Consider the following 24,638-nt stretch of genomic DNA (forward strand, 5'->3'; position numbering starts at 1 on the left):
ATATCCCAAGTAGGAGATTTTTCTTAACCAAAGAGAAGCTACAAAAAGATTATAGTGATAATCTTCAAAACTTTAGAAAGGGACGGTTCTTCAGCCAGCAAGGGGTTACCTCCCTAGATGGCTGCCTTATCTTTGGCAACAGTGCTTCCTAAATAAAGGGAAGTGCTTAATCACAACTCAATACGACCTACTGTCGAGGAACACAACACCCCATCAAAACTGGAAAGCATCAACTCATGCACAAAAGCTCGAGTGTTATCATCCTCTGAAAGTTCCAAGTTCCAGTTGGGCCTTGTCATATTCATACCAATTGCATTTTATACATGCATTTCTTACTCTCATATTAGGCATATAAATGATTAACACCTCAAGGTCATATCATGAAGATTTTTAGGCATCATATCCTTTTGTCTGATACCACTTGGCCTGAAAAAACACATTCCATGTTCATGGAGTTTTGATGTGGTTGCATTCACTTATCTGAACTCTGTCCACTAGGCATTTTAACACCCATAGAAATTGAATGTTCAATTTCAACTTCCAAAAAATTTGAAAACAAAGTTCATAATGTGATTTTGGTCATCACACAAATCAACAAACTGAAATCATAAAAACAAAATTGATGTCATATCTTGAAATCTAGAAATTAATCTTATGTTTAGTTAGTCTTAAAAAATATAAAAAAGAAAAGAGGCATTTACAGTGCTGCTGCAATAATTTTTATATACAAGAGTGTTCAACCAACTCTATAGCATTTTGCATAACAAAGTGGATCAAATTTATATAAACTTATGGGTTTTGTCAAACAAGTAGGCTAGCCACAATGTTCATCAACACAATAAATTTAACTAGAGGTTAAGCTTTGAAAAATATTAAAACTATCAAGTGCGAATAACCAGATGATTTTGAAAATTTTCACTGAGAGAAAACAAATACTCAATTAACAAAGATAAATCTGAAAATTCTGTGCAATCTTGAACCTAGCAATAGCAGCAATGAAAAGGAGAAGGGCGACTTTGTAACCAACATACTTGCCCAACAGAGGATACTCCCTTGTCTGTTCTACCACATCTTGAATACTGTAATTCCTTCTTGTCCCCAACTGCAAGCCATGTCTTCTCAAGAGCCTTGAAAATTTCAGACTGCAAGAACATCAAAATTATACAAAGAAAACCATAAGTGTCATGCTAAATGATTTTTTAAATGCAAATTAGATTTTCTAATTTGTTAACCCAGGTCAAACCTCAATTAGCATTCCTCATATGTTAACCCATGTTAGACCTCAATTCAATTATGATCACTTGAACAATTTTTTTATTTTTTTTATTTTTATTAGAAATAAAAAATGTATTAAATATGGATAAAGAAATATAAAAGAACTGGAATCGTCCCTAAAATACAATAAACTGATAAAAAAAAGTATGATTTAAACCTCCAAAATACTAACTACACCTACACATCAGTATACTACCACATGGGAATATACAAAAAACAACTCAAAGAGAGGAATGCTCCTCTCCTTGGTACACTAAACCTTTCGATTTGCACACTGAATATCACTCGATCTAAACCGCATTGAGAGGAATGTCCTTAAAGTTGTGGAACAAGAGGCCCAAAAGGAGGAGTAGAAATGAATGAGATCCTAATCTTTGAAATCCTTGCCTTATTCTAAAAAATCCTAGCATTTTTTTTTTCTGCTAAACAACCAAATCACGCAAGACAAGTGGTTTGCCAAAGAACTATGCCTAAAACGGAGATCCTCAAGCCCGTAAATAAAATGATCATGTCACAAATATTCCTAGGGGGAAACCCAATACAAGTTAGTTACTCTGAATGGATATCATAACCCTAAAGTCAAGTGGCAATGTAAAAAAAGATGATCCACCCTTTCTCCACTCTCCGTAGACAAAAAGCAAACGTCAAGACTATGGGCTTTGTAGGGTCTTCTCAACTATAGCATGTCATTACTGTTTACCTTATGAAACTTTAGATTTCCATAAAAATTTAGTTAGATAGAAAGGAACAAGAACCTGATGGATTGGACAAGGCTAAAAAGAAAGAATTTACTATAAATAATCCTGAAAAAGATAATGAACAAGCTTTTGCATATGGGCCGGATGGATATAAATACACACAGGTGAGAGAGGACTTGAGTAATCTTCTGTTTTCCTCGAAGTTCTTGGAAGACCCAAACAAGCAACCTACTGGTCATAACCCTAATCCAAGCAAAAAGGCCCTAAAGTGAACTGCTAATTTTCCATGTGGATACATCACACAAACTGAATGGTATCCAGCCTTAACCGTGTAAAAAAATTGGGCAGGCCTCCTCATGATGGTTATCAAGTCCAATCATAATTGTAAATTTATGAGCAAACTCCTAGAGATCCAGAATTTGATGTCCAAATGCCCAACCTATCACAGAGGGGGCTGTGTTAAATTGATGGTCAAGTAAAATCTTTAATTGAACTGATTGCATTAATGAATAAGAAAGAACAAGAAGGATGGGATATTCTCCTTGGGCAGACAAAATACTAAAAACTATGGAAAGATGAAGAATCAAACCTCTATGATGTGTGTGCGTGTGTGTGAGAAAGAGAAACAACAGTGGATTGCATTAATGAATAAGAAAGAATAACAATGATGGATATCCAACTAGGATATACCAAATACTAAAAACAATGCAAAGATGAAGAATCAAACCTCAACAGTTGGATCCATGTGTGCTTCCGAAGCAAAACCATAAAACCTGTAAGATAGCACAAATAGTAGCAAAGGGTTGTCATTATCATCTTGGAAATTATAAAATCAGTGTGGATTTGCCTAACATGAAGCAATGGAACTAGGAAGCTAGACAACAGAAAAGAAGCCCAAAAAAATGAACTTGATTTTCAGAAACATAATTTTCCTGTTACGTCACAACATACAAGGAAACCTCAAAGATGCATGCGCATAAAGTTACTATAACCATCCTCTTTTCCTCAGCTTGGATTAAAAGCCAAAATGAAAATTCTAATAAGAATGGGAATTGCATCAATTTAAGGTATGCTTACTCAAAATAGTGAATAAATTTTTTTATATAAAATTAAAGGTCTTTTTTCAATTTATCATCATCATCATCATCATCATCATATAAAGATTATCATATTCCTTTTCAAATTAGATTTTTTTTATATAAATATTTTCAGTCATTATTATTACTAGTATCATAAAGTATAAACTGTTAAAATAAAAAATGGACTGTATCTTCATCTCTATTTTTTTACATTTAGGTGCATAAGCCGTATGATTGTCATTTTCTGCAACATATCATTCACCCACTGTTTGTTTGCATGTTAAGAATGTTGGTGATTCCTTCATTAGTTTCTGTACACATTAGCAACTTCTCTTTGGTTCCATATTATTTTGTTACAATATGAATTAACACCTTTTTATTTTGTTTCAAGTTCTGTCATATATTGTTTACTGCATCCTTCTTCTTTCTGAAAAGTTTTCCAATTCTTAGACAATAGAAATTCTCTTGGAAATCAGAACTCTGGATCATGGTTGGACAAGTAGTGAGAAAATCCAGGCCCAACTTTGCTATTGGAAGACAGGGAAGATGTACTTCAATCACTGTCAGAGCCTGGGTCACCAAAGAGAAGCATATGAGTATCCTCCTGCAAGGTGTTAATCTAAGTAACCAAACTTCTGGTCTCCACAAAATACCAAGACAAATGCCTTCAATCCTCAAGGCAGCACTTTTTTGTCCACTAAAATTTCCCTAGCTACTTGGTGATTCGTTATCTTTGTAATAAATAAGTTTACTCCATCAGAGATGAGGATGGGATATACATTTGTCTTTGGACTACTAACATTATTTGATTTTGTTCTGCAGGTCATAGGCATGGAATAAGATGAACTAGACATTCAGGTAGAGATAGGAGTGGCAACGGGGCGGGTTTGGGACGGGTCATTCCCATCCCATTCCTGCACCCAATTATACAGTTATTTCCCATCCCCAGCACAAACCCGTGCCGGGGCAGGTTAATTGGATTCCATCCCTGTTAACAAAAGAATTAATAACCCCATCCCCACCCTGTCTCGAATGTCCATTGAGCCCTAACCCTAACTGGTGATGAGCAAATCTCATACCCAAATGCACTTTCCTTTCATTGATTATGATAATATACCAAATATGAAAAAATAATATCAAAGTTAAAATTAACACCACAACAATCAATAATTTTAAGCCCATAGTTAGCTTAAATGATTCAAAATTAATGCAAAACACAAAAAAAAAAAAAAAAAAAAAAAAAAAAAAAAAAACCATCCAAACCATTTACAAGAGAACAAAATGAAAACTGAACCAAACGAGAAAATGGGTCAATATCAGCCATGGATGTGAATCCCTCTTCAAGCCAATCTTTGAACCTAGACTTCATCAAATCCACTACTTCAAAGGCTTTCGCGTTCCTTTTGTGTTGTGCTCTCGGACAAAGACTTCAAGGTGATGCTCTAGATGATTGTGTTGCACATATTTAGGGCAAGGAGATCGAAGTCTGTGACTAGTTTGATGTCGCGAAAGAGGAGTTTTGGGCTTTGAGGCTAAACCAAGAACAAAATGGAATTGATTTCAAAGTATTTTAGTTGGTGTGAGGGAGGAAGAAAAAGTAGTATTGATCCTGGAGATAAGGTTTCAAGCAGTGCATCAAAGGAAGAAGAAGAAGAAGCGGCTGTCGGAATTAGGGCAAATGGGAAGAATGAAAGACCACTGTATTAGAGGAAGAAGAAGAAGGAGCAGACATCAGAATTAGGGTAAGAATTAGGGCAAATAGGAAAGAATGAAGTATATATATGGGGAGTTTTTTGACATTTTAGTAGTAGTTGAAGGGTAATTTTGTAAATGTATATTCGGGGCAGGGCGGGGTAGGTTGGAACAAAATCCATACCCGTCCCAAACCCGATTCAGGTTTTTAAAATATTCTCATACCCAACCTATACCCGTCTACACCCGTCCCAATAGGGGCGGGGCGGGGCGGGTTACCCAATTAGCCTAGAAAATTGTCATCCCTAGGTAGAGAGAGAGAGAGAGAGAGAGAGAGAGATTGTGCAAATGTAACCAATGAGTATGATGCACCAAATTTTACGACATGGTTGAGCAATGAATTCCAACAAAGCCAAACCTTTGTGCAAATGCAAGCAATGAGTATGATCAACCAAACTCTAAGGCACGGTCAATGAATGCAATTCAAGTAAAGGCAAACCTTTACCTAGCCTACAAGTTTCAAACTCTTTTTCTCATCATTCTGTGCAGTTCAAGGTTTCCTCAAAACCAGATTTCTTTACTTGGATGTGGTGGAGGAGAAGATTTTGACTAACCAACTCATAAGGAGGAGTTGGTTTTTGATTCATCAGTGTTATCTGAGCTTGTGTTATAAGAATTTAGCTAACCACATCCTAATCCATTGTGGTAAGCTCACATCATGTGAACATTATGCGTACTGTATACATCATGTGTACTTTGGCACGTCTCCTCTTAGTCACTTCTAATATTTTTCTTATTTACCTATCAAAAAGAAAAGGTAAGTTCACATTTCTAGCCCCTTTTATTCTCTCCTTTTTGTTGTCTCTTGGGTGGTGCCTTTCAGTCCATAAAGGAAGTTTTGCTTTGTTGGCATGAAAATTTTGTGGGGTTGAGGCATAATAAAGTGTGAAAAATCACCCCTTTGTGCTTGTCTTAATGTATTTGGAAAGAGCAAACTTGCAGAACTTTCAAGGACTGGGTGAGTCCTGATCAAGTTTAGAGAGTCTTTTCTCAGATCACTTTTTTAAGTGGGGCAGGGATTCCTTCACTGTTTCTAACAAGTCCTTTTTAGATTTCACTGATTGTAGAAAGAAAGGCTAGTCTGTGGGGCTTTCTTTTGCTTTTCTCTGCACCTTTGGCACCCTTTGTATACTTCCTGGATATTACATTAAGAACAGAAAAGAATAAACGTATTAAGAAGAGTCAAGAGTCATAAAGTACCTTGGACCAAAATACATGACTTTTAGAGCCACATATCTCTTGGAAATGTGATTCATTGTCCTCATGTTAGTGCCTGTACACAAGAGGGATGATATAAATAAACCACAAGGGCTAGCCATATTGTCCTAGCAATGCTTCAGAAAGCTGGTGCTTCTCACAAAGATTATACAAAGAATGTTGGATACAAGACATGCCATAATAATGAAAAACAGTACCCTAAAATAACATCAGCAAATCTTGAAATGGAAATTGATATTCATAATAAATAAATCTAGCATATCCAAAGTAACTAATGGAACAACTAGAACATATAAATTTCAAATTTCTCAGGAACAATATCAATCTCAGCATCAAAGAGATTTGGAAATAAACAACCACTAAATGAATAATAGATTAGGGAATGGATAGTGTGTATAAGCTATCAGTCCTCTAAAATCAAATTACCAACATGTATGTTTTTATTTTTATTTATATATTTATTTTTTTGTTTCTTCCCAACAGTTTTTTTTTTTTTTTTTTTTGGGATTGTTAAAACCTTTATATGTCTTCAAAATCCTCCTTATTGCCCTGATTAAAAGATCTAACATTATGCCTAGCATTTATAAACTCAAATGATACTCCAGAAATCGACACACAGATAGAGAGCAAAAGAAACCTGGTATTTTCCCCTTCAATTTTTTCTTTCTGGTCTCATCACCACCTGCTTTTAATTCATCACTTTGCTGGACCAGGCTGATAGAATCAAGTTTCTCCCTTATCTGCAGCATGATGATACATATAGAGCTTCAAAATGTTATGCTTTAATAAAATAACATTATCATCAGAAAGGGATAGGTCTGGAATAAATCTTGTATGAGTCCTCCAGTCCCTTTTTCCAAGTGTTCCTTCTCAATGTTTTCTGTCTGCTCAGCTCAGAATATGATCGTTTCTCAACATTCCAAATTCACATAGTCAGAATACATTGCAAATAAAACAAATGTATGAGAAGTTGAATGGACAAACCTTATGACAGTGGCAACTTGAAATTTGAGATGATAGCTTTGCATTCTCAGCCTCTAATTCCTGGGTTATGGATTTTAAATTAGGAAATAAAAATTCATACAACAGTAGAACTTTGCAACAATTTTGACATGAATTTCTGTGGGAGCTGGAAATAATTCATGAAACTGACCCTACATTTGGCTTTCCAGAGTATCTGATTAAGAGAAAATTCTACATGATAAGATGTTTTGCTTTTTGAAACAAGAAAAAAACACCTCAAATAAGTTAATAGCTGCACTAAGCATAGACACAGAAGGTTTTTCTTATCGATTCCCACACAATAAACAAACAGAGATTGAAATTTTGGCAAGGCATTTGATGTAGGGATACTTCCTTAATGTAAGAGTTTCACATCTTGATGAAAATGGTGGGTTAAGAAGAAGTTGGTCAGAATGTAAGGAAGGAAAGGTGCCAAATTGGAATTTGGTGTTTACTATAAGCTTCCATCACTGTGGTAGTCCTTTTAACCTTTTCCTTAATCACCATCTAGTGAAGGTGCATAGAGAGATTCAAAAAGAGAACATATTGCTGAATGGAAAGTTCTCAGTAAAGACATATTTTGAAATTCTATATATTGGAGATGAAGGAAAATTTTCAGCTAATAGAATATAAAGCCCAATGGTACTCTCAAAGGGAGTGCTCTTTACATGGTTGAGTGTTGTAAACAAGCCCTTGACATTTTAGCATTTGACAAGTATGACATGGCACTTTGAGTTGTATTAAAAATTTAGAATCCTTGGGTCTTGAATAAGCAAGGTTCAGAGAAGAAGGGGTGTCGTTCACAAGGAAGGAAAGCTTTGGCTTCGGGTGGAATCCAAGTCTTTTTGCAATCTCTATTGAAGAGTTTAGGGAGAGGCTAGAAGGTAAGGTTCTAGAGAGAGCCAGAGGGTTCTCTAGCTGGGAAAGTTTGAGGATTAGAGTGTCTCTTGAGGAGTGGAAGCTTGCTACAAAGGAAAGGTTGAAAACCATTTCCACAAGGTTTGGAAGGAAGGAAGGAGGGGTTATGTTCTAGAGTTGCATAGTGTTGGTGCAAGGCCCTTCCTTCAATTTTTGTGTATTACGAAAGCAAAAAAAAAATTGTTGGTGTTTCTAGAAGGCAAGCGGTTTCCAAGGTGATGGGTTGCTCTTGCATGGAAACTCTACAACCTTAAGGTAAACTATTATATTCAAGTGAGTCAACCTGCTTTAGTGGCGAAAATCATGCTTTCTATAAGAGGATCCTCAACAAAAGCGAGGACGTTTGCTTAAAATATGAAATAAGTTTCTTAGTAGATGTAGAGAGAAAAACATAATTTAAGGTGGGAGATAGTGTGTGGATCCAACTAAGTGAAAAGGAGGTGAAACAAAAAGTGGAGCCTTGTGGTGTTGCTTAGCAGGTAGATAAGGGGACCTCTCTAATCAAGCTCCAGAGCTATTTGCTTTAAGGATGTGGACCATCCAAAGTTTGTAATTGAAAGGTTAAATGAGATGTGTGCCTACCCTTTCTTGGGGGAGCTCTCATCTTATTTGGTTTTGAAAGGTTTCTGATTCAGAGATGATCCTTAGAAGAGGGTGGTTGAGGTCCTTTAAAGGATAAAATACTCTATCTAAACAAATGGACCCCAAAGGGTAGGTGTTCCCGAATAGGGATTCATGCCAAAAAAGTTTGGGTGAGACGTTTAGGGGGTTTAGTCTATGAAGGGCCTTTAAGGAAGATTTTTCAAGACGGTAGTTGGTGGAATTCCTTGATAACTTTGGAAGATTTCTTAAAGGATCTTTGCGTAAGGAGTTTGTGGTTTGGGTTTGGGGGGTGTTGGTAATGTATGCTTTTTTAAAGAGTTGTCTATTTCCAAGTTGGTTGAGTTTCATAGGCTTCTGATCATGCTAACTTACAAAGATTTCATCCTCTTTACAATGGATGCAAGGAAATGGGAGAAGGTTAGGGGGCTCTAACGAAGAAGAAACAAAGTCTTCAAAAACCAAAAGGAAGCTTTGGAAACTAGAATGCCCTGTGAACTACAAAAAAGCAGATGAGAAAGAAGGTGGGAATGGAAATGGTGGTTGGGAATTAGTTGGACTTAGTCAATGAAGTTGCGAATTCTTTTTCAAAATGTAAGAGGGGCTAGTGATAAGGAAAAAAAAAAAAAAAAAAAAGATTATTAAATCTCTAATTAGGTCTAGGAAGGTTGATTTGGTGTGTTATAAGAAACTAAAGTTCAAGAAATGACAGTGGAGTTGGTTAAGAGCTTGGGGGTGGGAACATTTTTAGATTGGGAAATGATAGATGCTAGGGGGAATTAATGGCATTATGGTCTTCAAGCATAGTAGAGTGTTGACATTGCTTGAAATGGAAATGAGAGCATTACAATTTTATTTTGCTTCATATGTTCAGAAGATGCTTTTGTTTAGGATTTCATTAGGGTTTATGATCCTACTCAAGGGAGTAGTTTTAGGTGGAATTAGGGATATAGAAGGTTTGTGAAGTGATCCTTATTAAGTTGTTGGGGCATTTAACATGGTCAGATTCCTAGGTAAAAAAAGAAGCTATGATAGAATAATTGCAACCATGAGATGGTTTACAAGATTTATTGAAGAGTTGAACTTGACTGATTTCCTATTGATTGAGGGCTCTTTCACTTTGTGTAAAGGCATGAGCAACCAATCCCTTTCAAGACAAGACAGTTTCTTAGAGTATGAATATTGGAAGAACCATTTTATTGGTTGTTACAAAGTGTTTTGTGTTGGGATTGAGCCCTAGAAAACATGACATGATGTAATAAATAAAAATTCATTTATAAATTTATTTATTTATGTTTCTTAACTTTCCATTTGTTATCCTATTTTGCATTAATCAGTTATTTGAGCATACATGACCCACATCACTTGCACTATACATGACTTAGGTGCATTAAGAGTTATACAGAAGATCCAAATCATGGGTTCCTTGCAGACTGATGAGTAGTCCACAGTCGATTCATGGATTTAGGCAATCCATTTGAGACTGTAGTGCACTACCTCTTAATTAGAGGGATGACTTGTCTTGGTTATCGTAATGGTTTTCCTATGGTGGGTGTACTAGTATATGTGATGCACAGTGTGGAATTCCAGGTTTATGGATGATTGTAAGATGAAATTAGAAGATATTACAGGTTGTAATTAGAGATTTGCTAATTGTAAATAGCTATAGATTATTTTCTATAGATAGAAGATAGTTTCCTCTCTTGTGGGATCTGACATAGTTTTTTAAGGAATTATCAAGTTGTTGGTAATCTCCTATTTCCTTATAAATGTATATTTCTGCAAAGTAAATAATATGAAAGAAAATTCTCACAATTATCTTCATGGTATCAGAGCAATTCCGCCTGGACCTATCACTTCTTTCTCGGTTTTAATCCAGAACCAATTTTCTGGGTGCAAACCAATCTTCTTCGTCCCAACTCATTGCTTTTTTAAGTTTTTGTTTTTGAGTCTAGTCTCTCATAGGTATCACTTTTCCCTATGGACTCGGAAACCAGCAGTAGTGTTACGGGAACCATATTTGGCCAGGAACTTGTGAGCAATGGTGGTGCAGAAGGTTCATCATTCCTCATCACTCAATGGGCGAGTCTGATGTTTATCACAGGCAAAGGTAAGGATGAATACCTTTTCAGCACTACTGAACCACCCAAGAAGGATGATAAAAGATTCAAGGTTTGGAACACCGAAAACAATCTGGTTATGTCTTGGCTAATCAATGCAATGGACACAGAAATAGGTCAAAATTTTCTATTTTATGATACTGCACATGAAATATGGATGGCAGCAAAGGAAACATACTCTGACAGTGACAATACTGCTAATCTATTTGACATCAAGGGAGCCCTACATGATCTAAAGCAAGGTGAGATGACTGTGACTCACTACTATAACACTCTTAGTCGTTTTTGGCAACAATTGGATGTGTTTGAGACCATGGATTGGGAGTGCCCAGGAGATGCTAGTTGATACAAAAGGATTATTGAAAAAGAAAGGGTCTTTAAGTTCCTATTGGGATTAGACAAATCCCTAGATGAAGTAAGAGGGAGAATCCTTGGAACCAAGCCTCTCCTTACTATTCGAGAAGCTTTCTCAGAGGTTAGAAGAGAAGAAAGCGGGAAGAAGCTGATGATGGGAACAAGGCCATTCTCCAATGTTTAGGAAGGATCAACACTCATCTCCCAAGGCTCCACAAACATTCAAGAAGGAACTGCCCTTGTTTCCTGAGGATCTACGTATGATGCAAGGCAGAAGAAAGGAAGACCATGGTGTGATCATTGCCGCAGACCAGGTCACACCAAAGAAACATGTTGGAAAATACACGAGAACCCATTGACTAGAAGTCAAACAAGGAGAAGGAGGCACGAGCATTTGTGGCAGATCCTAAAGGGAAAGAAAGAAGTACCAATGATTCCGCTCTCTTTAGCAAAGAACAAGTGGAGTGGTTGCAAAAGATGTTTAGCCAAGGATTATCCACTAACCCCATTATCTCAACCGGATCCGCTGCTTAGAGAGGTAACTTCCTAACTGCTTTACACACAAAAACTGAAGATTCATCAGGTTAGATCATCAATTCGGGTGCCTCCGACCACATGATAGGTGATATATCAATACTCCATGCTTGTAACCCCTGCCATGAGAATTACAAAGTAAGAATTGCTGATGGCTCTCTTTCCACCGTGACTGGTATTGAAAGAGTGATTATTTCCGAGATCCTAACTCTTAATCAAGTTCTTTTGGTTCCCAGCTCTCATGCAATTTATTGTCAATCAGCAAGCTTACCCGAGACCTAAATTGTGTGGCTAAATTCTCTTCCTCTCATTGTTTGTTTCCGGATTTGGCTTTGGGGATGATGATTGGCAATGCTAAGGAGAGCAAAGGACTTTATTGGTTTAGGGCAGCTGGAAAACAAGACTCTCAAGCACATCATGTATCTTTCTCTACTCTTGATCCTAGGTTAAACCTATCTTTAGATTCAAATAAAGAAAGTACCATCATGTTACTGCATTATCGCCTAGGACACCCAAATTTTATGTACTTATCAAAGATGTTTCCAGCACTATTTAAAAACAAAAATCCCAAACTTTTCCAATGTGAGATTTGCCAAATTTCTAAGCATTGAAGTAACTCTTATCCATCCCAAAATTACAAACCATCAAAACCTTTTTCCATTATTCATAGCGACATTTGGGGACCCTTTCGTGTTCACAATATCTCTAGGGCTAGATGGTTTGTTAGCTTTGTTGATGACCATACTCGAGTTACGTGGGTATTTCTCATGAAGGAAAAATCAGAGGCAGGTTCTATCTTCAAATTCTTTCATTCCATGATTCAAACACAATTTCAAGCTAAGATCCAAGTGTTTAGAACAGACAATGCCAGAGAGTACTTTAATGTTATACTCGGAAATTATCTTCTAGAAAATGGGATTATTCACCAAAGTTCCTGCATTGATATCCCACAACAGAATGGGATAGCTGAGAGAAAAAATCGACACCTTCTAGAGGTAGCCCGATCTATTAGGTTTACCACTCATGTCCCAAAACAATTCTGGGGAGAGGTTGTTTTAAATGCTACATACCTAATAAATAGGATGCCTTCTAGAGTCTTGAAATTTGATACTCCATGCCAAACCCTTTCCAAAAACTTTCCTCTAAATCGGATTATAACTGATATACCTCTCAAGGTCTTTGGATGTTCTGCATATGTTCATCTCCCTCCGCATCAGCGAAGTAAACATGATCCCAAGTCTGTCAAGTGTATCTTTATCGGTTATTCCTCTTATCAAAAGGGGTATAAGTGCTATTGTCCTTCCACTCAGAAAACCTATAACACTATGGATGTGACATTTCTTGAGAATGTACCTTTTTACACCAAAACTCATATTCAGGGGAAGAATCCAGTCAATCAGCAAGCAGAATATCAGTTTTGGGATGTGCCCGTGCCTGACTTTGGGGTGCCAGAACCTAATTTTTCCAGTGAACCATCTATGGCATTGGATGGACCACCATCAGAGTCACGTCAGATTCAAGGAGACAAGGAGTCCATTGGCAAAGAACTTCAAGTTTACTCAAGGCGTCAGAAGAACCCTAAACCGGTGGACCTACATCCTGAGCTTCCTCTTATGCCTTATCAAACTGATGACCCGAAATCAAATCCCACCGGAGTCATTCAAGGTAATATTGATTCTCCTGTTATTACTGATGACATTGACTCTATGGATGATCTCAATAGGCCCGTGGCCCATAGAAAGGGAGTAAGATCTTGTACTTAGCATCCCATCTCAAAATTTGTGTCCTATGAGAAGCTATCTCCTAATCTTTGAGCTCTCATCACAAATCTGGAGAGTATTGCTCTCCCAAACTGCATACAAGAGGCCTTACAGTATCCTGAGTGGAGAAAGGCAGCGAATGAAGAAATACAAGCACTGCAGAAGAATGACACTTGGAAGATTATGGAATTACCACAAGGAAAACGCCCCGTGGGTTGTAAGTGGGTCTTCAATGTCAAATACAGGGCAGATGGGAGGATAGACCGGTATAAGGCAAGGTTGGTGGCCAAAGGATTTACACAAACCTATGGGATTGATTTTCAAGAAACTTTTGCACTAGTTGCAAAGTTAAATACAATCCGAGTCTTGCTATCCTTGGCAGCCAACCTTGATTGGAATTTGCATCAACTAGACGTCAAAAACGCATTTCTCAATGGTGATCTTGAAGAAGAAGTCTACATGGAGATTCCTCCAGGCCTAAAACTCTCCAGTAGCAACGACCTAGTCTGCAAACTTCAGAAATCACTCTATGGGCTTAAGCAATCCCCAAGAGCTTGGTTCGAGAGGTTTACTAAGGTGATTAAAGGAGAGGAATTTTCACAAGGGCAATCTGATCACACTCTTTTCATTAAGAGATCATCTGGTGGTAAGATTACAGTTCTTATAGTCTATGTTGGTGATATAATTGTTACCGGGAATGACGAAGAGGAAATTTCCCGACTTAAAACAGTTCTAAGTAAAGAATTTGAGATTAAAGATCTAGGAACTTTGAGGTATTTTCTTGGCATGGAGGTAGCAAGGTCAAGCAAGGGTATCTTTGTATCACAACGAAAGTATACTCTTGACTTGTTAAAGGAAACAAGAATGCTTGGATGCAAACTCTCTAATACTCCTATGGATCCATTCAACAAGATAGGCTCAAAAGAAGATATGGCTGTTGTTGACAAGGGAAGATATCAAAGACTAGTTGGAAGGTTAATCTACTTATCACACACAAGACCTGACATCAGCTTTGCAGTGAGTATGGTTAGTCAATTTATGAACAATCCCACCGAAGAACATCAAGAAGCCGTATATAGGATACTATGCTACTTAAAAATGACTTCAAGTAAAGGATTATTCTTCAAAAGAGTGGCATGCCGTGACGTGGAGATCTTCTTAGATGCAGACTGGGTTGATTCCTTAACAGATAGAAGGTCTACTTCAGGTTATTGTACCTATGTCTGGGGCAATCTAGTTACTTGGAGGAGTAAGAAGCAATCAGTTGTGGCACGCAGCAGTGCAGAAGCGGAAGTTCGTGCCATGGCCCATGGAATTTGTGAAGGGATATGGTTAAAAAGGCTGCTTGAAGAACTCCAGCTCGCTCCTCACGGACCTATGAAGTTGATGTGTGACAATCAAGCAGCAATCAATATCGCAAAAAATCCAGTCCATCACGATCGAACCAAACATGTTGAGATTGATCGTCACTTCATCAAAGAGAAGATAGAGCAAAAGATCATAGAAGTGGACTACATCCCTACATGGCAACAGATTGCAGATATAATGACAAAGGTTGTTCCTAGAACCCAATTTGACATACTTCTCTCCAAGCTGGGAATGATTAACATTCATTGCCCAGCTTGAAGAGGAGTATGGAATTCCGGGTTTATGGATGATTGCAGGATGAAATTAGAAGATATTACAAGTTGTAATTAGAGATTTGCTAGCTGTAAATAGCTGTAGATTATTTTCTATAGATAGAAGATAGTTTCCTCTCTTGTGGGATCTGACAGAGTTTTTTAAGGAATTACCTAGTTGTTGGTAATCTCCTATTTCCCTATAAATGTATATTTCTGCAGAGTAAATAATATGAAAGAAAATTCTTACAATTATCTTCACACACTAAAAAAGACCTATGGTGAATTATGACATAAGACTATTACATGTCATCATTTAGCAAGCTACTATACTACATAAACTCTCGACCTTGAGAGGATATTGAATCTGTGCCAAAGTCAATAGGAAGCTTTGACCTATAGGTGAGACTCCAAGGTGGTCATATATCCTTAGGGATTGGGTCACTGTTGATAAAGGTTGGTGACAACAGGTATTTTTAATATAGGCACTATGATATCTCATGGGATTGAGATAGTGTATCCCTTTAGGTGATCCAAAAGACATGTGATCTAGAAGACTATAGTCATAGTATTTCCTTTAGTGGAAATTTGATATATGCTCCTTGGAGCCAAAGTATGTTAATTGATCACATAATAAATGTGATCTGTAATTCAAGAATTGGAGAGGTAATCTTGGTAGGTGATAACATTACCTTGTTAGATTATGAACACCAATTTATGAGGAGTCTACATATAGTGGATAATAGATCACAAACTCAAGCTCTATCTTATTATTATTTACATAGGATACTAGAGTGCAGTTGATTCTCTTTAGTGGAATGTTGAAGCAACTTCACAATTGGATTATAGGGGGAGCAATACTCCTATGGGTCATAATGGTCCCTACTTTGAGCTCATATACCATGATGACATGGTTTATGAGAGTTGGATTAACTCTCGGTTCACTTTTGTGCATAAAGACATTTTGGTAATTATGCAAGGTTGTACAGAGAATAGCGAACAAGTTCTCTGGATTGAGTTAATTGATTAATTAGATGGCCTTATAAGATTAATTGATTGATTACGCAAGGGCGTCTTAGTGGGCTCAAGTTGCTTAAGCCCAGTCAGAGAACCCTATTAAGGTTTCTATCACTTTTGTGAGACAATCATCTTCCACTTCTAGAGAGTGAGAGAGACGACCCACACTTTCGAGCACTAAGATCATGGTTCAAGTCATAAGGCGGACGATTTTGGATGTACAAGACCTCCAAACAATTCAAGCACATTCTTTACCGTGAGGAATTGATCTAGGAACATTCAAATCTAAGTCTGATTACTATCTTCTCTAGTTTATTATTCTAAATGGTTTTAAAAGCCATTGTTTCCACTAGAATAGTTTTTATAGAAGCCTGGGGTAGACTTATGTGTACCTATTCGATCCAGGGTTTGGGAACATAGAGATCCAGGGTTTCTAGCATTTTGCCTAGACCAATGTTGAATCATTTGCTCATTTTGTTCAATGGAAGTGGGATAAGGAGTGGTAAAACTCCTTTTAGGTTCAATAATGTGACTACAAGTGAAAGCTTTTAGAGAGCTGTTAAGGAGCTAATATCCATATGGTTTTTCTTTAGCGTCTAAGTTGAAGGCATTGAAGGTAGATCTTAAAGTGTGGAATCATGAGGTGTTTGTGATATCTTTTTTTGAAAAGAGGAAACATTGAATCATGTGGGTTTTAGGATGCCAAAGAAAGGGTAGTAATTCTTTCTGAGGAAGAAGTTGAGGCTAGAACAACAACTTGAGAGGAATACCATCAATGAGCCTTCTTAAAAGATGCATCATGAAGGCAAAAGTCTAGGGAAATTTGGTAGAGGAAAGGAGACAAAAATACTAAGTTCTTATATAAAACGAGGAATGCACGTTGAAGAAGGAATTTTATGGCTAAGATCAAGGTAAATGGTGGTTACCTTAATGAAGAGAAGGAGATAAAGGATGTGATAATTCAGCCCTTTTGTAGCCTCTTTTCTAAATTGGGAGACTGGAGACTTGGCATTAGTGGGATGAATTTCGAGACTTTGTCTAAAGATTATGCTAAAGGTTTGGAGATACCCTTTTCAAAGGAAAAAGTCTTTTTAGCTCTAGCTTTGATGAGTAGGGATAAAGTACTAAGGCAAGATAGGTTCATAATGGTGTTTAGGCAGCATTGTTGGGAATTTGTGAAGCATGCAATGATGGGTTTCTTCAAGGATTCTATGATCTTAGTTTATTTGAAAGAAGTTTAAATGTCACTTTCTTGGTGTTGATTCCAAAGAAGGAAAGTGCAAAGGATTTGAAAGATTACAAGTCTACAAGTTAGGTGAGTAGTTTATACAAGCTACTAGCTAAGGTTTTAAAAAATAAGTTAAAGAAAGTGATGGGAAAAGTAATCTTAAATTCTCAAAATGCTTTTATTAAGGAGAGACAAATTTTGGATGTCGTGTTTGTTGCTAATGAAGCAATTAGTTCAAAGTTAAAGAGCATTTCTAATGATGTGTTGTTACACAAGTTTGACATAGAAAAGGCCAATGACCATATTAGTTGAGTTTATTTGCTACCAATCTTTGAAAAAATGGGATTTGAACAAAAATGGGTTGGTTGGATTAAATGGTTCATATCTACAGTGAGATTTTCAATGCAAGTGAATAGAACTCCCATCAGTTTCTTCTAGAGCTCTTAGTAATGAAAGTCCTGAATTCTCTTTTGAAGAGGGCAAAGGAAAGAGGTTGCATTTATAAGTTTAAGGCGAGTGAGATGGGAAGCATAGGGATAGAGTTGTCTCATCTTTTATTCATTGATGATAATCTCCTTTTTTCTGAGGCTAGCCAATATCAAATATTATATCTAAGTTGGACTTTCATATGGTTTGAAGATGTCTCAAGGCTAAAGATTAACTCAAAAGAAATGTAAGCAAATTCTTGTTGAGAGATAGGCAACATCTTTACAAGACCGAGAGACTTACTCTTATCATAAGCACTCTATCAAGCTTGCCCATTTATTGCATGTCTCTTTTTATCATTCCTAAAAGGGCAAGTATGAAAAGTGAGAAGGTACAAAGAGACTTTTTATGAGGAAGAGGTGCTTTAGAGAAAAAGTTGTACTTGGTGAATTAAGCAACTGCATGTAGTGAGAAACGAGATGAAGATTTTGGTATTAGAAATTCTTTATCAACAAGACTTTGGTGGGTAAGCGGAATTGGAGACATGTCTCAATCATTGAGTCTTTTGGAAGTGAGTTTATTATTGGGACATTTGGGAAAGAGAAGGGTTGTTGTTCTTGGGAAAGGAGGAGCGATGTTGGAGTAAGGTTGTAAAAGGCCATCAGGAGAGGTTGGGATGGTATTAATGGTAGAACCTCCTTTGTTATGGCAACTAGTAGTGCATAAACTTCTGGGAAGATAAATAGAGTGGTAATTCAACTCTCAGTGAGTCTTCTCCCTTCTTATACATTATAGCTTTGATGAAGGATGCAAGGTTATGGATGTTTGGAATCAACTAAGTGAGGGAAGTTGTTGAAACCCTCACTTTTTAAGGAATATAAATGATTGGGAGATGGACAGAGTTCAAGCCTTCCTTTTGAGGCTTTAAAGCAAGGTTGTGAGAGAAGGGATGAGAAGGATAGGATAGAGTTGTTGAAAGCAAAGAAGGGCAAGTTTTTAGTCAAATCCTTCAACACTTTTTTGTGTAAGCTATTTAAAATTCGTAGTGTCAACAAAATTAAGGTTCTTTGCTTGGGAAACAACTTGAGGAAAAGTCTTGACTTTGGATCTGTAAAGGAGAGGATGGTCTTTGGAGAAATGATACTTTCTTTACAAGGACGAAGATGAGTTTGTTGATTATATCCTCTTGCTTTGTTGCTAAAGCAAGGGCGTTATGACATTTGGTGTTTTCCTTGTCCAAGATTGCATGGGTTTTGTCTTCTTCCATTAGAGAAATTCTCTTAAGGTGGTGTGGGTCTTTTGTAGAGAAATTAAGGAATAAGGTTTGGAGGGTTGTCCCATTATGCATATATTGGACATTATTGAAAGAGAATCAAAGATCATTTGAAAGCAAAGAGAATTTCGGTCAAGCTTCAAATCCACATTTCTTTATAATATATTGTTGCAGGTTGGGAGGTACATAGATGAGGGTCCCACGTCCATGACATATTTTATAGATTGGTTTAGGACTCAGAAAAGGGGGATTTTGTTTTTTGTTGTCCTTTTTCTATTTTCACTTTGCCTTTTGGAGTCTTTTGTATATGCCCTATGGACTTTGGTACGCTTTATTGTTTGGTGCTGTTAATATGTTTTTATTTACCTATCAAAAAAAGCAGGATTTGGATCATTGTAGAATGTGCATTATGTGAAACGTGATTGAAACAGTGAATAATCCATCCTTACATTGCAATACCCCTCTGGAATTGTGGGAAATTATCTTTACTCATTTTGGCATCCAGCGGCTGATGTTAAGTCATGGATGGAGCATTGTTCATAGTTGGAGTATATGAGCCAGAAATAAGAGTTTAGGGATGTTTTGTTGCTCCACCCGCAATTATTGGAAAGAAAGGAATCAAGAATTCTTGAACACATAGAGGTATCATGGTAAGGTTGAAGCTTTTATTGGCAAAGAGTCCTGTTGTTGTTGAGAATTGCAGAGTTTTCTACATTATGTCAGGTTAGATAAACCATTTGACGAATTTGATCCCAAAAAAAATAGCATTACTGTTTCCTAGCAGTTTTCATATGAATTGGTCATTGTAAATTTTAGTAAACAGTATAGATTGATGTCCTCACAACAGTTTAAAAAACATAAAATTGCCCCCATCCATGGCTTGGCTCTACTGAAGCCCTTCTACACCAACCTTGATTTCCAAGAAAAGAAGAAAAAAGACAACAATACATTCATTTTCTTTTCTCCTCTCCTCTGACTCCACTCCATTTCTTCCAACAAAAAGGTTTCTTACTTTTTCTGTTCTTGTTATTATGCCAACTAAAACTAATATACTCAGAACTCCCATTTATTTTCCCTTATATTTTCCTAGAAGTCAAACACTACCCACAAATTGTTCATTCTAATTTAAGTAAACCTTTTAAATTTCATTACAACACTTCAATGAAGCAAAAATGCCCTAGCAAGGCTCTTCACACCATTGATGAACATCTCATAAACAGCCTCTCTCTGTTCTCAAACAAGAGCTTCACCTTTCCTCCCTCCTTTTACTCCATTTGGTTTCTTGCAAAAAGAATTATCCTCTATGTTTTCCTTTGTTGGTGCTTCAAAAACTGGGAGAGTTAAAATACATCCTCAAAAACTTCCCTTTAATTTTCCCCACATTTTCCCAGGAACCAAACACGCAATTTAGTTCGTTTTAATTTCAAGCAATTTCAAGTTTTTAATTGTTTCACATTTCATTATGACATTTCCAAGAAACAGAAATGCCCTTGAAAGAACTTGGCACCCAAACGCCATAAAACCTCTTTCCAGCAGCCTCTCTCTGCACTCCTCTTCTCAAAAGGCACTTCCTTAGAAGTCACCGCTCCACCAAACAGGCCCTTACTAACCAGCCAACCGGAGTCTAGTCCTCCCTTTGGTTCCCAAGAAAACAGAGGAAAATAATATGAAATCTAATTTTGATCCATTTTCTTACAAAAATTTCCTTACGTTTTGTACTGTTATTTTGGTGAATTAGGGCGCACTTAAACTAACATCCTCAAGGTCAATCTACTTTCCCCCGCATTTTCTCGGCAACCGAACACTAACCCCAGAAAAGGGAAAAAATATATAACTAGTGTGTATTCGCAGTCGTACGTACCTGTACTCTGTTGCGGAGAGAGAGCAGTTGAGATTGAAGGGTGGAAATTAGATCAAGAGCAAGATCGCCCTCTGAGTGAGGATCAGCTGTGCCACTCCTCATGGTGGTCGCTCCCGTAACTGCGACGATGCCTCGAGAGCCAAACACTTCCGAACAAAACGACGAGTTTTGGGGAAGAAAATAACTGAACGACTAATTCGTTCCAAATTTTAATATTTTATATAATTTTTTTCCCCAAAATATTCCTTTTTTTTAGCCGTATAAAAGAAAATTAAAGGACAGTAGTAAGAATTTTGAAAGTACTCAAAACCAAAAGAAAAAAAGACTGCATTTTTCCTTTTCAATCTTTCTCAGGCCTCTTCTCCAAGTCATTGGTGAAGAGGATCATCCACTTTGTTTGGAAACAGGGATTCATGAGGTCTGTCTTTTTCCTTTCTTTTTTTTTCCTCGTTCATGGAAAATGTGCCTTCATTTGATAATTGGTTTGCATTAACATATAGAATTTTCTAGTTGCTGTTCATAATTCTGTGTAATCATTGAAAATGAATCCAGGATTGTGATTAATGTTGAAGAGAAAATTTGCAGAAAGTCTTCATTACATATGGAAAGAAAACTGCTAATAGGGTTTTGATTCAACTTTATTTTGCCAAATTTCATAATTTATTAGGGTTGAGATTGATTCTTGAGGTGTTCCTCATTGAAGGATTCATATTATGTCAAACAACCTTGAAGAATTCAAAACTTGGTTACCAGAGAAATTAAGAGAAAAAAAAAATCTATGAAAGCATGAAATTCAAAGAGCAAAATGTTGATTGTTTTTATTTCTGCTACCAAAAATCAACTTGAATCTCATCCAAGGAATCCTAGATTGTTCTGATATCATGGTAGATGGGTTGATTTTATGATATTCATTGGGTTTCATGTCTGTTTAAATGTTTCATGCAGCCTTGACTTCATTTTCAGAATTCTGGGAAGCCTTTTGTACTGTTGGGGCAAAGTGGCTCAGGACAAAAAAACAAAAAAAAAAAAAAAGATATCATGTTTCTGAAGGTGTGGTTTTGTTTTAAGATCCTGTTATTTTGTCATGATCAAAATAATTTAAAATTAATAAATTATTATTATACATTACTCCAAACATAAAAAAATCATTTTTCTTAATATTTTTTTTTGTCGGGAATAAAGCATATAGACTATATGTCCAATGTCATTGGCATTTGGGGAGTAATGGTGTTCGATGTTTTGTCTTTGAAAGCAGTAAGCTGATGGAGTACAGTGATGGTTTTGTATCAAATGAGCATCAGGAGCTTCACCGATCTGTTTCAGAGAGTGCAGATCCATTGTCTGTTTCTCCATTGCAGATCTCCATTTCTCCAAGGTCTCCAAAATCTCCAAAGTCCCCAGGTTCTCCAAGGTCCCCAAGTTCTCCCAGATGCAGACAAGGCACAAGCAAGGGGGGGAGCCCCCTCAAGGATGATAAGCACTCTCATTCTCCGAAAGATGGGCGCCCTAAGAAAGGTGACTGACTGACTGATTCCTAGTTTTCTCTTGTAATAGCATGACTGAAGGCTGTGTGCTTGAGAACTTTGATGTACAGAATGTATGAAGCAATGTTGGTTGTACAGGTGGTTCTGGGGGAAAAGGAACATGGGGAGGTTTGCTTGAAACTGAGGAAGGTCATGCTCTTGACCTGAATGATCCAAACTATGATAGTACTGAGGTGATATACTCTGTTCTGTTCTTATTGGCTTTTGTTCTTGATTTCATTTTGAATGATGATGCTTATAAAACTTTGAAATTTGAAAATGGATACAGGAATGCGACCATACAAATGTGAGAAAATCAGCTGAGGAGTTTGCCGAGTACAAGAAGAAGGCTGCTGTGATTGTGGAGGAATACTTCGCTACTGATGATGTTGTCTCAACTGCCAGTGAGTTGAGAGAAATCAGCTTGCCACGCTACAATTTTTATTTTGTTAAGAAGCTTGTCTCAATGGCTATGGATAGACATGACAAAGAGAAGGAAATGGCTGCTGTTCTATTGTCTGCACTCTATGCAGATGTCATTGATCCCTCCCAAGTATACAAAGGCTTTGGTAAATTAGTGGAATCCTCAGATGACTTGATTGTAGATATACCAGACACAATTGATGTGCTTGCTCTGTTTGTGGCTCGCGCTGTGGTCGATGACATTCTTCCTCCTGCATTTTTGACAAAACAATTAGCTTCCTTGCCCAAGGACTCAAAGGGTGTTCAAGTCTTGAGAAGAGCTGAGAAGGGCTATTTGGCAGCTCCCCTCCATGCAGAGATCATTAATCGGCGATGGGGAGGTAGCAAGAATACGACAGTTGAGGATGTGAAGGCTCGGATAAACAATCTACTGGTGGAGTATAGAGTGAGTGGAGATGTAAAAGAGGCCTGCAGATGCATTAAGGATTTGAAAGTCCCTTTCTTCCACCATGAGATAATTAAGAGGGCTCTTATAATGGCAATGGAGAGGCGGCATGCTGAAGACCGCCTACTTGACTTGTTGAAGGCAGCTGCTGAAGAAGGTTTGATCAATTCTAGTCAAATATCAAAAGGGTTTGGTCGGATGATTGACAGTGTTGATGACTTATCACTTGACATACCAAGTGCAAAGAGTATATTGAAGTCACTAATCTCCAAGGCAGCATCAGAGGGCTGGTTGTCTGCCTCATCTTTGAAGTCCCTGTCATTAGAGCCAGAGAAGCGATCGCTAGAAGATAATGTTGCCAGAACTTTCAAGCTCAAGGCCCAATCTATTATCCAAGAATATTTCTTCTCAGGCGATATTTCAGAAGTAAGCAGTTGTCTAGAATCAGAAAACAGTCCTTCATCAGCTGAACTAAATGCTATATTTGTTAAAAGACTGATAACACTAGCCATGGACCGAAAAAATAGGGAGAAGGAAATGGCTTCTATTCTGTTGTCATCCCTGTGTTTTCCAGCAGATGATGTTGTAAACGGGTTTGTAATGTTGATAGAATCTGCAGACGACACTGCTCTAGATATCCCAGTAGTTGTTGAGGACCTTGCAATGTTCTTAGCTAGAGCAGTTGTGGATGAAGTCCTCGCTCCACAACACTTGGAAGAGATTGGGAGCCAGTGCCTGAGCCCAGATTCCATAGGCAGCAAAGTGCTTCAAATGGCCAAGTCACTACTAAAGGCTCGTCTTTCAGGCGAGCGAATCCTAAGGTGTTGGGGCGGTGGGGGAAGCGGCAGCACTGCACGTGCGGTTGAGGATGTAAAGGACAAGATTGGAAAGCTGCTAGAGGAGTATGAATCCGGCGGGGACTTCAGGGAAGCTTGTCGTTGCATAAAGGAGTTGGGCATGCCATTTTTCCACCATGAGGTTGTCAAAAAGGCACTGGTGACAGTGATAGAGAAGAAGAATGAAAGACTATGGCGCCTGCTGAGGGAGTGCTTTGGCTCAGGACTCATCACCATGTACCAAATGATGAAGGGCTTCTCAAGGGTGGGGGAAGCTCTGGACGACCTGGCCTTGGATGTGCCTGATGCCAAGAAGCAGTTCACATATTATGTGGAGCAAGCCAAGATTGCAGGGTGGTTTGATGCATCATTCTCCATCAGCAAACCAGAACACGCGGCAGAAAATGGCTCCTGTTTATGATACTGAGAGGGAGGCTATTTTGATCACTGCAATCCTTTCCTCTACATGTCTTCCATTCTGCTCTTGCTGCCATCCTTTGTTCTTCATGTCTTCCATTCTGCTCTTGTTGCTGCGATATCATCAGGGCATCAACAACAATTAATATAACTGTTTGTTTTTTTTAGGTAGTTTTCTTTTCGAGTAAGTTGTGATTATTGTGACAAAATTTTTTGTTAACTGTCTCTTAATCTATTACCCTGATATGAAATTTTTAACA

At 37.5% G+C, this 24,638-nt stretch overlaps 2 protein-coding genes across 5 annotated transcripts in view; one reads left to right on the forward strand and one right to left on the reverse strand.

Annotated features, from left to right (window-relative positions):
* LOC117906817 (tRNA pseudouridine(38/39) synthase) overlaps positions 1-20,931 on the reverse strand; it is a 47,729-nt gene extending 26,798 nt beyond the window's left edge. For both annotated transcript variants that reach the window (XM_034820033.1, XM_034820032.1), the window contains exons 1-6: positions 20,735-20,931; positions 7,007-7,066; positions 6,660-6,762; positions 6,005-6,077; positions 2,701-2,746; positions 1,032-1,142 (exon numbers count right to left, since the gene is read on the reverse strand). In XM_034820033.1, coding sequence (XP_034675924.1) covers positions 1,032-1,142; positions 2,701-2,746; positions 6,005-6,077; positions 6,660-6,762; positions 7,007-7,066; positions 20,735-20,836 — 495 coding nt within the window. In that variant the 5' untranslated portion in view covers positions 20,837-20,931. The remainder of the gene's footprint in view (positions 1-1,031; positions 1,143-2,700; positions 2,747-6,004; positions 6,078-6,659; positions 6,763-7,006; positions 7,067-20,734) is intronic.
* A 27-nt stretch (positions 20,932-20,958) lies between these two features.
* On the forward strand, positions 20,959-24,638 carry LOC117906816 (MA3 DOMAIN-CONTAINING TRANSLATION REGULATORY FACTOR 2). Of its 3 annotated transcripts, none has more exons than XM_034820030.1 (5): positions 20,959-21,152; positions 21,680-21,784; positions 21,990-22,249; positions 22,357-22,451; positions 22,547-24,638. In XM_034820030.1, the coding sequence occupies exons 3-5, from the start codon at positions 21,997-21,999 to the stop codon at positions 24,380-24,382; spliced, it is 2,184 nt and encodes a 727-aa protein (XP_034675921.1). In that variant the 5' UTR covers positions 20,959-21,152; positions 21,680-21,784; positions 21,990-21,996; the 3' UTR covers positions 24,383-24,638. The 3 variants fall into 3 exon arrangements, with proteins under 3 accessions (XP_034675921.1, XP_034675922.1, XP_034675920.1); XM_034820031.1 differs by having other exon boundaries at positions 21,698-21,784; XM_034820029.1 differs by lacking the exon at positions 21,680-21,784.

Source organism: Vitis riparia, chromosome 18, assembly GCF_004353265.1.
Source record: "Vitis riparia cultivar Riparia Gloire de Montpellier isolate 1030 chromosome 18, EGFV_Vit.rip_1.0, whole genome shotgun sequence".
Classification (NCBI taxonomy): Eukaryota; Viridiplantae; Streptophyta; class Magnoliopsida; order Vitales; family Vitaceae; genus Vitis; species Vitis riparia.